General features: G+C 64.0%; 1 protein-coding gene across 1 annotated transcript; it reads right to left on the reverse strand.

The window, feature by feature from the left end:
• Positions 1–395: 395 nt before the first annotated feature.
• On the reverse strand, positions 396–3,005 carry LOC308040974 (C-type lectin Cal-like). The gene is made up of 6 exons (XM_080345372.1): positions 2,905–3,005; positions 2,493–2,566; positions 1,495–1,625; positions 1,201–1,338; positions 830–944; positions 396–567 (listed from the first exon to the last, which is right to left on the reverse strand). Exons 1-6 carry the CDS (start codon positions 2,934–2,936, stop codon positions 500–502), a joined length of 558 nt encoding a protein of 185 aa, XP_080201498.1. The 5' UTR covers positions 2,937–3,005; the 3' UTR covers positions 396–499.
• Positions 3,006–12,988: the final 9,983 nt, after the last annotated feature.

Here is a 12,988-nt window from a genome sequence, read left to right on the forward strand (position 1 = left end):
TTTATGGTCAAAATAAAGGCCGGGACGGTTCCGCCGCTGCCATCGACAGGGAGGGGGACAGGTGCTGGCACCGTGCTGCCGGGGTGTCCCCAAGGCAGGAGTGTCCCAAAGGGAGGAAATGTCCCCAGGGCAGGTGTGCCCAGTGACAGGAGGTGTCCCCAGGGCAGTGGATGTCCCCAGGGCAGGAGGTGTCCCCAGGGCAGTGGGTGTCCCCAGGGCAGTGGGTGTCCCCAGGGCAGGAGGTGTCCCCAAGGCAGTGGGTGTCCCCATGTCAGGAGATGCCCATCCCCGGCCTTGGGACCGGACACCGGCCTTGCGTGGCACAGGTGGCTTTGGTGGTGGCACTGCCCGTGCCCACGCGTGGAGGGAGCAGACGGGCATGGATGGGTGCTGGGTGCTCAAGCCAAGGTTTATTTCTGGGGACAGACCGGGGAGCCCACAGGGTGACGGGCAGGGAGGGGCGCGGGGACCCTCCCGGTGCCGGGGGTCCGGCCGCCCCTCAGAGCTCGTGCTGGCACAGGAAGGGGAACCTGTCGTTGCAGGGGTAGTCATGCCAGAGCCTGAAACCTGGAGGGCGCAGAGGGTCACCCCGAGCCTGCCACCCCCACACTGCCCCTGCACCTCCGTCACCCTCCCACCACCCCAACTCCATCACCCCTCTTATCTCCATCAAACCCCCCGTACATCATCCCCACCTCCACACATCCCCACCACCCCTTTTAGCTCCATCATCCCCACCTCCATCACCCCCCTTTACCACTGGACACCCCAACTGTCCCGCGGTGGCGGGGGTGCTGGAGGTGCAGGGGTGACCCCCGCCCCGGCTCACCCGAGAGGCTGTCCAGCACCACGCAGTCCTCCCTGTCCAACAGGTTGTTGGGCTGTCCCCGCGCCCAGCTGGTGTAGTCGAGGGCGGACTGGTCCGACCACTTCCAGCCGCGGGACTGCGGGATGGGGTGACCGGCGTGGGGTCAGGGGGTGACCGGGGTGGGGTCAGGGGGTGACCGGGGTGGGGTCAGGGGGAGACCGGGGTGGGGTCAGTGGTTGCTAAGGAATGGGGATCACGGGCTGCCCAGGTTGGGGTCAGTGGGTGCCCAGGGGGGTCAGTGGGTGCCCGGGATGGGGTCAGTGGGTGCCCAGGGGTTTCAGGGGGTGCCCGGGGCAGGGTCGCCATGCAGGGGTGCATCCCCTGACACTCACGTGCTCCTCGTCATGCAGCCCGATCCACACGTTTTCGCTGCCCCTTTGGCTGGAGACGTACTGGGCGAAGACCCTGGTGGCCCCTTGGCTGTGGATGGAGGCCAGGTGCCCCTTGGGGCCGTAGCGCTTGCATTCCGCCTGGGGGGGGCACCGGCGGTCAGCACCCCCGCGCAGACCGCCGGGTGGGGGGAGCGCAGCAGAGCGCCCAGGCTGCAGCCCCTGCGCGGGGTCCTGCTCCTGGCCGGGCTGATCCCCCCTGGGGACCCCCCGGGGACCCCCGGTGCCAGCACCCACCTCGGCGTCGGCCCAGGTCTTCCTCTGGACGAAGTACCCGTAGCAGAAGCCGCGGTGGTACAGCCAGTTGGGGGGGCAGCTGGCGGCCCCCTTCCGTGCGGGGGCAGAGCCGGGGCGGGCAGCCAGGGCGCCTTCCGCACACGGGTGGAGCTGTCACCGGGTCACCGGCCCACGGGAGGGGGCACCCGCCACCAACCCACAGCCCGTGGCCCCCGCCGTGGGGGGAGCCCGGCTGTCTGCTGGGTGTGGGGCCGGAGGGCATCGGCCCCCCGGCACCCACCCGGCACCACCCACATCCTGCGGAACCCCACCAGGGGCGCCCTTACCGAGGGGGAACCCACCCAGTGGAACTCGCACCCAGGGGCACCCCCACCCAGGGGGAGCCCACCCAGGGAGACCCCCAACAATGCCCCCCCAGGCTCTGCCATGCCCTGGGCAGGGTGCGGGGGGGACACAGACAGGTCTGGGCACGGGGGGCTGCCACGGGGTGGGCAGTGGGAGTGAGGGGTCAAGGAGACCAAGATTGGGGATCAGGAAATGTGGATCAGGGATTGGGAATCGGGAATCAGGGATCGAGGATCAGGGGTCAGGGATCGGGGGTTTGGGATCAGTGACTGGGGATGGGGGATCAGAGATGGGGGATCAGGGATTGGGGATCAGGCGTTTGGGATTAGGGATTGGGATTCAGGGATCAGGGCCTGGGGAGGAGGCAGCATGGTCAGGGCTGGGGCTGTGCTGAGCTGAGCACTGCTGCCCGGGGTGGGGATTGTCCCCCTGTCCTGGGGTGGGCATTCTCCCCCTGTCCTGGGGTGGGCATTGTCCCCCTGTCCTGGGGTGAATATTGTCCCCCTGTCCCCGGCGTGGGCATTGTCCCCCTGTCCCGGGGTGAATATTGTCCCCCTGTCCCCGGCGTGGGCATTGTCCCCCTGTCCCGGGGTGAATATTGTCCCCCTGTCCCCGGGGTGGCCATTGTCCCCTGTCCCCATGCAGGGACTCACCTGGCAGCGCGGCAGCGAGGAGCAGGCAGCCCAGCAGGAGTGGGGACAGCAGGGACCCCCTGGTCATCCCGCTGCTGTGGGAGAGAGGGGGACACGGACTGAGAGGGGATGGGCACCCACAGCACTGGCTGCTCGGGGCTCCTGTCCGCTGGGAAACGGGGACACAGGGACCATCTACCCCCCGGGATGGGGGGCAAGGGGTACCCAGCTCCATAGTGGGATGGAGGGCAGGGGGTGCCCAGCTCCACAGTGGGATGGAGGGGACGGGGTGCCCAGCTCCATAGTGGGATGGAGGGCAGGGGGTCTCCAGCTCCATAGTGGGATGGAGGGCAGGGGGTCTCCAGCTCCATACTGGGATGGAGGGGAGAGGCTGCCCAGCTCCATACTGGGATGGGGGGCAGGGGACACTCACCAGCCGGCTCCCAGGCGCAGGGTGGCTGACATGTCTCCGAATGAGTGACCCACGTCCCAGGGGTGTCCCCAGGTCAGTCTGTCTGTCGGGTGAGGGCTGCGCTGGCAGGACCTCCCCAGGTCGGGCACCCGCTGCTTTTATGTCTGTGGAGTGGGACAGGACATTGGGACATGACATTGGGCCACACGGCCACTTCTGCTTTCCTGGAATGGTCGTTATCACAACTTCTCTGCCCTGCCCTAAACAAGGGCTCCCAGTGCTCCCAGTGAGACCAGCACGGCCTCCTTGCTGCTCCCACACCCCGCTCAGCCCACAGACACCTCTGGGGCAGCAGCATCCCTGGGGACAGCAGCATCCCTGGGGACGCAGCATCCCTGGGGACACCAGCATCCCTGGGGACACCAGCATCCCTGGGGCACCAGCATCCCTGGGGACAGCAGCATCCCCGGGGACAGCAGCATCCCTGGGCCAGCAGCATCCCTGGGGACACCAGCATCCCTGGGGCACCAGCATCCCTGGGGACACCAGCATCCCTGGGGACACCAGCATCCCTGGGGCAGCAGCATCCATGGGGCACCAGCATCCCTGGGGCAGCAGCATCCCTGGGGACGCAGTATCCCTGGGGACAGCAGCATCCCTGGGGACACCAGCATCCCTGGGCCAGCAGCATCCCTGGAGACACCAGCATCCCTGGGGCACTAGCATCCCTGGGGCAGCAACATCCCTGGGGACAGCAGCATCCATGGGGCAGCAGCATCCCTGGGGCACCAGCATCCCTGGGGCACCAGCATCCCTGGGGACAGCAGCATCCATGGGGCAGCAGCATCCCTGGGGCAGCAGCATCCCTGGGGACACCAGCATCCCTGGGGCAGCAGCATCCCTGGGGACAGCAGCATCCCTGGGGCAGCGGTATCCCTGGGGCAGCGGTATCCCTGGGGCAGCAGCATCCCTGGGGACACCAGCATCCCTGGGGACACCAGCATCCATGGGGCAGCAGCATCCCTGGGGCACCAGCATCCATGGGGACACCAGCATCCCTGGGGACGCAGCATCCCTGGGGACACCAGCATCCCTAGATGAGGTTACACAGTAACATGATATAATATTGATATAATGATACGTAATTATTCTTTTTATATATGCATTACATACGTATATAAAAAAATAATGATTATAAGAGGGAAAGGCAATTAGGGGATTTTCCCCCAAAACCCATCTTCGCCCTGGCGCTCCCGCTGCCCGTGGTGGTGTCCGGACCACAGGGCAACCAGGAGCGAGATGGGACCGGGGTGTGATGTGGAGGAGCCTGTATATGTTGTGGAGGAGCCTGTATATGCTGTATAGAAGCCTGTATATGCTGTGTAGGAACCTGCATACGTTGTGTCTGAGCTCAGGTATGCTGTGTAGGAGCCCATGAGTACTGGACATAAGCCCATCCGTGTCGTGTAGGAGACCGCATACGTTGTGTAGGGGCCCGTACATGTTGTGTAAGAGCCCATACATGTTGTGTAGGTGCCCGTATATGTTGTGTAGGAGCCTGTATATGTTGTGTGAGTGCCTGTGTATGTTGTGTAGGAGCCCGTGTATGCTGAACGGCAGCCCATATGTGTTGTGTAGGAGTCCATACATGTTGTGGAGGAGCCTGTACGTGTTGCATAGGAGCCCACCTATCTTCTGCAGGTGTCCATTTGTGTTGCATATGAGCCCATCTGTGTTGTGTAGGTGCCTGTATACATTGTCTAGATGCCTGTACAGGTTGTGTAGGTGTCTGTATACGTTGTGCAGCTGTCTGTATACATTGCGTAGGTGCCTGTATAGGTTGTGTAGGTGTCTGTATACATTGTGTAGGTGCCTGTACACATTGTGTAGGTGTCTGTACAGGCTGTGCGGGGCCCGTGGGGCAGCCAGCCCTCTGTTCCCTCTCCCTCTCATGTTTGGGGTGCAGGGGGGCAGCTGCAGTCACCCTGACACCCCCATGGCGCCCATGGACACCCCATCCCTGCCCCAGCACCAAGCCCCCAGCAACGTGGCCGGGGAGGCAAGGGGCCATCACCATAACCAAAAACAGGGTCCCCCACCCCAACTCCAAACCCAGGTCCTCCCCACCCCAACACCTGGGGCGTTATCAGCCCCATCATCTCCCCCTTGCACAAGCCTGTGGCCAGGGCCGGTTCTGACCATTGTGGCCCCAAAGGCGGCTGCTCATCCGCCCCACCCCTGGGTCCCCCCGCACCCCTGGGTCCCATCCCCCCTGCAGTGCTGGTCCAGCTCTGGGTCCTCAGCACAGGACACACACGGAGCTGCTGGAGAGGGGCCAGAGCAGCCCCAGGAGTGACCCGAGGCTGGAACAGCTCTGCTGGGACAGGTGAGAGAGCTGGGCTGTTCAGCTGGAGAACAGGAGCTCCGGGAGACCTTAGTGCCGCCTTTCCGGACTGAAAAGGGCCCATAAGAAAGATGGGGACAGGCTTTTGAGCAGGGCCTGTTGTGACAGGACAAGGGGTGATGGTTTAAACTAAAGGAGGGAGATTCAGGCCGGACATGAGGAAGGAATTGTTGCCCTGAGGGTGGTGAGAGCCTGGCCCAGGTTCCCAGAGAGGTGGTGGCTGAACCATCCCTGAGACATCCCAGGCCAGGCTGGACGGGCTCTGAGCACCCTGAGCTGGTGCAGATGTCCCTGCCCATGGCAGGGGGACTGGGGGGCTGGGAAGGGCCCTTCAGCACAAACCATCTGTGGTTCTGTGATCCCACCCCATCCCTCCCCTCCGTCACCACTTCCAGTGACCCCATCCCCAGGTGTTTTCCATCCCTTGTTCTGTGACCACCTCTGTGTAGTCCCCCCCCACCAAGCAGCCCCGGTACATGCAGAGTCCCCCCCAACAGCTGTTAACGTCGTGCCGGGGGGGTCACCGGCTGCTGCCGCGGCCGTTACCAACTTCTCCTTTCCCCGAAGGGCCGTTCCTTATCAGCGGTTCTGCTGCTCTTATCAAAACTGCCGCTGCCTCCCGATAAGGATTGACCCTTCCTCACCAGTGTTTCCATTACACACAGCTCGCCCTTCCGCTGCTCCGGCAGCGCCAAAGGCGGGTGCCAAACCCCACAGCGGGTGCCAAACCCCGCACCGGGGTGCTGAGCCGCATGGTCTGCCCCCCATCCCAGTATGGAGCTGGGCACCCCCTGCCCTCCATCCCAGTATGGAGCTGGGCACCCCCTGCCCTCCACCCCAGTATGGAGCTGGGCATCCTCTCCCCTCCATCCCAGTATGGAGCTGGGCATCCCCTGTGCCCCATCCCAGTATGGAGCTGGGTGTACCCTCCCCTCCATCCCACTATGGAGCTGGGCACCCCCTCCCCTCCATCCCACTATGGAGCTGGGCATCCCCTGTTCCAATATAGAGCTGGGCACCCCTGCCCTTTGTCCCAGTATGGAGCTGAGCATCCTTTGCCCCCCATCCCAGTACAGAGCTGGGCACCACTGCCCTTTGTCCCAGTACGGAGCTGGGCATCCCCTGCGCCCCATCCCAGTATGGAGCTGGGTACCCCCTGTGCCCCATCCCGAGGCGTGAGTGGCCCCGACGAGCCCCGTTTCCCAGCAGAACAGGCCCCCCCAGCACCCCGGTCACTGGGTGCTGTCGCTGCCCAGGTGCCAGCGCGGGCACGCGTGGCAGGATGGTGTCAGGGCCACGCGAGTCCGCAGACGAAAGCCGGACGCGCGGGGCCGGGGAGGCTCTTTCATCGTGCCCAGGCGCGTCCCCGGCTCCGTCACCGGCAGCCGAGCGCGGCCGCCCCTTCGCGGGGCGATGACGGGGCGTCCCCGCCGCGGTGCCATCAAAGGAGCGACGGGCCACGGGCCACGGAGCGTCTGCGTCCGTGGGCGCCGGCTGCGTCAGCCCCGCTCGCTGTGGGGCAGGGAGGACACTCCGGGTGGCTCAGGGTGCCGCCCCCACCTCCGCACCCGCTCAGGATGCGTCCCCGGGCCGCAGCCCGGCTCCCGGCGGGCCGAGCCGGTGCCCGGGTCGTGCTGAGCGCCCGCGGGGATGCGGGCGAGTCCCTGCAACCCCAGCCTGGGGGGCTGCACCCCCGCAGCGGGGTGTCCCGGCTGCAGGGCATCCCCTGCCCCAGCCTGCAGACACGGCAGCCCAGGAGCCCAGAGCCCTGCACCCTGAAACCCTGCACCCCTGTGCCCTGCACCCTGAAACCCTCACCCCAGCACCCTGCACCCTGCACCCTGCATCCTGCACCCTGAAACCCTCATCCCTGCGCCCCTGCATCCTGCACTCCTGCACCCGTGCACCCTTCAACCTGCACCTCTGCACCCTGCAACCTGTACCCCTGCAACCTGCACCCCTGTGCCCTGCACCCGTGCACCCCTGTGCCCCTGCGCCCTGCACCACTGCACCCTGAACCCCTGCACCCCTGTGCCCCTGCCCCCTGCACTCTGAACGCCTGTGCACTGCACCCTGCACCCTTGCACTCTGCACGCCTGTGCACTGCACCCTGCACCCTTGCACTCTGCACTTGTGCACCCTGCACCTGTGCACCCTGCACTCCTGAGCTCTGCACCCCTGTGCCACTAACCCCTGCACCCCTGCTCTGTGCACCCCTACATCCTGCTCACTGCACCCTGCACCTTGCACCCCTGTGCCCCTGCCTACTGCACCCCACACCCTGCACCCCTGCACTCCAGCACCAGTGCACTGCACATCATGCACCCTGCAACCAGCACTCTGCATTCTGCATATCCCTGTAACCGTGCATCTGCACATGCTGCACCCCTACATCCTGCACCCCACATCCTGCATGTCACACCCTGCACCCCTGTAACCTGCATCCCACACCTCTGCACCCAGACTCCTGTACCCACGTCACCTGTTCCTCACACCCTGCACTCCGGCATCCCTGCATCTTGCACTGCGCACTCCACAGCTGGCACACCTGGCTGGGCCAGGGCCACCAGACGAGGGTCACAGAGTCACCCCCACCCTCAGCAAATGGACAGGTGCACACACACACGTGCACAGGCACACATGGACAGGTGCACACACACAGAGCCATGCGCAGGCACACATGGACAGCTACACACATGGACAGGTACACACACACACATGCACAGGTACACATGGACAGGTGCACACACACAGAGCCACGCACAGGCACACATGGACAGCTACACACATGGACAGGTACACACACACACGTGCACAGGCACACATGGCCATGCACAGGTACACACGGACACGTCCACACACACACATGTGCACAGGTACACATAGACAGGTGCACACACACACACATGCACAGGCACAAATGGACACGTGCACACACATACACATGCACAGGTGCGCGCACACACACATACACACACACACACGTGCATAGGCACAAATGGACATGTGCACACACACACATACACACACACACACACATGTGCTGTGCCAGAACAAACACAACCGCCATCCCCTCCGTGCACACGTGTGCCACACACGCACACGTGCATAGTGCACACATGAACACATACACAGCATGTGCACACAGATGCCCCTCGCACACACACACACACACACACGCACACACACAGTGAGTGTGCGAGCGTGCCCGGGCTGCTCTCCTGGGGGGTCCTTGGGCTCTTTTCCCCCCCCGATCTCACAACGTGGTGCAGCGACACCTGCATCCATGGGAACCCCTTCAGCTGCAAGTCCAGCGCCCGGAGCCATGGGGAGGACCCTGTGCCCGCCTCACTGCCCCTGTCACCTCACCTGCCACCTCCCTGCCACCGTCCCTGCCACCTTCTGTGCCACCACCCTGCCACCGTCCCTGCCACCTTCTGTGCCACCACCCTGCCACCGTCCCTGCCACCTCCCCTGCCACCACTCCTGCCACCTCCCCTGTCACCTCACCTGCCACCTACCCTGACACCTCCCTTGACACCGTGCCTGCCACCACCTCTGCCACCTCACCTGTCACTTCCCACTTCCCCTGCCACCTCCCCTGACACCTCCCTGCCACTCTCCCTGCCACCATCTCTGCCACCATCCCTGCCACCTCCCCTGTCACCACCCTGCCAACCTCCCTGCCACCTTCCCTGCCACATCCCCTGGCACCTCCCCTGTCACCTCCCTGTCACGTCCCTGCCACCTCCCTGCCACCACCCTTGCCACCTCACCTACCACCTCCCCTGAACCCTCCCTGCCACCTCCCTGCCACCTCCCTGTCACCTCCCTGCCACCATAAAGAGAACCGCAAAGGGAAGCGGCCATGCTGTGTGAGGTGAATACAAAGTCCTGTGCAGATCTGCCAGGTGCTGGATGGCGAGCAGGGTGGGAAATGGAAGCCACGATGCTCCTCAAGGCCCCACGTTAGACACGGAGCCTCCTCTGCAGAAGTGCCCGCGCTGCCCGTCCGCCTCCGAGCGCCAACCAGCTGCGCTGCTCCGGCAACCGTCACCTGGTTCTCATGAAGACGCGAGAGCAGCGAGGGCACTTGCAGAAGGGAAAGGGAAATGATCTGACTCCTTGCTCTGAATTGATCAGGGTTTCACACACCTGGGCAGGTGAGTGTGCAGCTCATACACTCGCCCCTGCAGGTGCTTCTTCAAAGTGTAATACAGAACAACGTATTCATATAGAAATACTAGTGTGAGTGGTTTTGTGATGCTTTGTATGTGTAAAGAGGGTGACGATAACAGAACAAACAGGGATGTAAGTTCTGGAACAAACAGGGTTGTAATTTCTGGAACAAACAGGGTTACAAGTTCTGGAACAAACAGGGCTACTGGTTTTGGGGTTTAACCGTCCTTAACAGCTTTACTAAACCAGGCTGTGATCCTTTGATCCACCACCCGGTGCACCTGGGGCCCCACTGCCGGATCGGGCCCCACAGCACCCAGCGCCGTGGGGCTGGGGGGGATCCCACCGGGACCCACCAGGGTCACCAGCCACAGGGCGTGGGGACGGGGACAGGGACAGCACAGGGACAGCACAGGGACAGCACAGGGATCGTGTCTGGGCAGCCCAGGGCAGGGGAACACTCTGCCCAGGGCACAGCTGGGCTGGCAGAGCCCCACAGCTCACCCCACAGACCCCATGGACACCCCTGGACCCCCACAGACCCCCATGGCTCACCCCACAGATCCCATGGACACCCATGGACCCCCACAGACCCCCATGGCTCACCCCACAGACCCCCATAGACCCCTATAGCCCCCATGGACTCCCATAACCCCCAAGGATGCCCCAGAGGTCCCACAGATCCCCCTTAGCCCCCACAGGACTCTCAGAGCCCACACCGACCTCTGTAGACCCCATGGACCTCCGTAGCCCTCACAGTACCTCCATAGCCCCCATGAACCCCCACAGCCCCCATGGACCCCCATAGCCCCGAGGGACCCTCACAGCCCCCACAGCACCTACAGGGACACCCACGGCCTCTGGGACATCCCCAGAGGGACCCCACGGCCCATGTGGGACCCCTGTGATCCCCAAGGGTCCCCCATGGCCTTAGGGAGACCTACGGCCCCCGTGGGACCACCATGGCCCCCAGTCAGCCCTGCTGACTTTCCATGGCCCCATGGCTCCCCCATAGTCCCCAGTCAGCCCCGCTGACCCCCATGGGTCCCCCATGGTCCCCAGTCAGCCCCTTACCCCCTATGGCCCCATGGGTCCCGCATCACCCCCAGCCAGTCCCGCTGACCCCCATGGGTCCCCTATGGCCCCCAGCCAGCCCCACTGACCCCCTATGGCCCCGTGGGTCCCCCATCACCCCCAGCCAGCCCCACTGACACCCTATGGCCCTGTGGGTCCCTCATCGCCCCCAGCCAGCCCCACTGACCCCCTATGGGACCCCTGTGCCCCGAGGACCAGGCTCTCCCAGGGCTGACCCCCGCAGTGGGGCAGCCCCGTGGCTGTGACTGCCTGCGGCCCCCATGCACCCGTGACCTGCCTGCGTGTCCTTGTCCCCGTCCTCACGTCCCCGTGGCCCCGTATCCCCATCCCAGGCTGCCCGGTGCTGTTTGTTGTGCAGGTGCCATAGTAACTGGGGGAGGAGAACCCGGCGGGAGCGCGGGTAAGGGGTAAGGGGTAAGGGGGCCCCCGGGGCCGGGGTGCAGCCCTGGGGTGCTGGGGCTGGGCATACAGGGTCCCAGGGGCTGTATGTATGGGGCATTGGGGGCTGGACATATGTGGTCCCAAGGGCTGTATATATGGCGTGGTGGGGGGTGGACATATGTGGTCCGAAGGGCTGTATATATGGGGTGCTGGGGGCTGGATATATGGATATATGCCATATATATGGCATATTGGGGGCTGTATATATGGGGGGTGGGGGGGTGGACATATGAGGTCCCAGGGGCTGTATATAGGGAGTGCTGGGGGCTGTATATATGGATATATGCCATATATATGGCATATTGGGGGCTGTATATATGGAGTGCTGGGGGCTGTATATATGGATATATGCCATATATATGGCATATTGGGGGCTGTATATATGGTGGGGGGTGGACATACGAGGTCCCAGGGGCTGTATATATGGGGTATTGGGGGCTGGATATACGGGGCCACAAGGGCCATATATATGCCGTATTGGGGCTGTATATATGGGGCACTGGGGTGCATCCATGGGGTGCTGGGGCTGCGTATTTGGGGTGCTGGGGTGGTTTCACCCCTGGGGTGCCAGAGGCTGCATTCCTGGGGTACTGGAGGTTGTATATATGGGGTGCTGGAGCTGCATCCCTGGCATGCCAGGAGGTGTATATGTGAGGTGCTGGAGGCTGTATATACGGGGTGCCAGGGGCTGTATATACAGGGTTCGGGGGGCTGTATATATGGGGTGCCAGGGGCTTCACCCCTGGGGAGGAGAGGCTGCACCCCTGGGGTGCTGGGGGCTGTATGCCTGGGGAGCAGGAACTGTATCTATGGGGTGCTGGGGGCTGTATGCCTGGGGAGCAGGGGCTGTATCTATGGGGTGCTGGGGACTGTATGCTGGGGGAGCAGGGGCTGTATCTATGGGGTGCTGGGGGCTGTATGCTGGGGGAGCAGGGGCTGTATCTATGGGGTGCTGGGGGCTGTATGCCTGGGGAGCAGGGGCTGTATCTATGGGGTGCTGGGGGCTGTATGCTGGAGGAGCAGGGGCTGTATCTATGGGGTGCTGGGGGCTGTATGCTGGGGGAGCAGGGGCTGTATGTATGGGGTGCTGGGGGCTGTATGCCTGGGGAGCAGGGGCTGTATCTATGGGGTGCTGGGGACTGTATGCTGGGGGAGCAGGGGCTGTATCTATGGGGTGCTGGGGGCTGTATGCCTGGGGAGCAGGGGCTGTATCTATGGGGTGCTGGGGGCTGTATGCTGGGGGAGCAGGGGCTGTATCTATGGGGTGCTGGGGACTGTAGGCTGGGGGAGCAGGGGCTGTATCTATGGGGTGCTGGGGGCTGTATGCCTGGGGAGCAGGGGCTGTATCTATGGGGTGCTGGGGGCTGTATGCTGGGGGAGCAGGGGCTGTATCTATGGGGTGCTGGAGGCTGTATGCCTGGGGAGCAGGGGCTGTATCTATGGGGTGCTGGGGGCTGTATGCTGGGGGAGCAGGGGCTGTATGTATGGGGTGCTGGGGGCTGTATGCTGGAGGAGCAGGGGCTGTATCTATGGGGTGCTGGGGGCTGTATGCTGGGGGAGCAGGGGCTGTATCTATGGGATGCTGGGGGCTGTATGCCTGGGGAGCAGGGGCTGTATCTATGGGGTGCTGGGGGCTGTATGCTGGGGGAGCAGGGGCTGTATCTATGGGGTGCTGGGGGCTGTATGCTGGGGGAGCAGGGGCTGTAACTATGGGGTGCTGGGGCTCCATCCCTGGTGTCTCAGCAGCTGCACCCGAGGTACCGGGGTTTCTTCGCTGGGGTGTTGGAATCCTCTCGGAAGGGCTGTTGTGGTTCCCCCTGGGATGCTGGGGTGCACCGGGTGCTGGGGGGTCCCCCGGATGTCACAGCTGTCACCCTGGGGATGCCCAGCGGGAGTCGGGGGGGTGCGGCGCCCCGGAGCCCCCGGCCATTGTGACGCGGGTGCCGCTGCGGACCGTTCCGGACCCGGCTCGTCCTGGGCTGGGGG

Source organism: Nesoenas mayeri (genome assembly GCF_963082525.1).
Source record: "Nesoenas mayeri genome assembly, chromosome: 1".
Taxonomy (NCBI): Eukaryota; Metazoa; Chordata; class Aves; order Columbiformes; family Columbidae; genus Nesoenas; species Nesoenas mayeri.

What these genes read in the sequence shown, in the direction of transcription:
- LOC308040974 (XM_080345372.1), bottom strand. Translation starts at nt 2,936, where the DNA reads ATGTCAGCCACCCTGCGCCTGGGAGCCGGCTG. An exon ending in AGACCTGGGCCGACGCCGAG is followed by an intron (nt 1,339 to 1,494) that starts GTGGGTGCTGGC and finishes TGCCCCCCCCAG; the next exon opens with GCGGAATGCAAGCGCTACGG. An exon ending in GGCTGCATGACGAGGAGCAC is followed by an intron (nt 945 to 1,200) that starts GTGAGTGTCAGG and finishes CCCATCCCGCAG; the next exon opens with TCCCGCGGCTGGAAGTGGTC.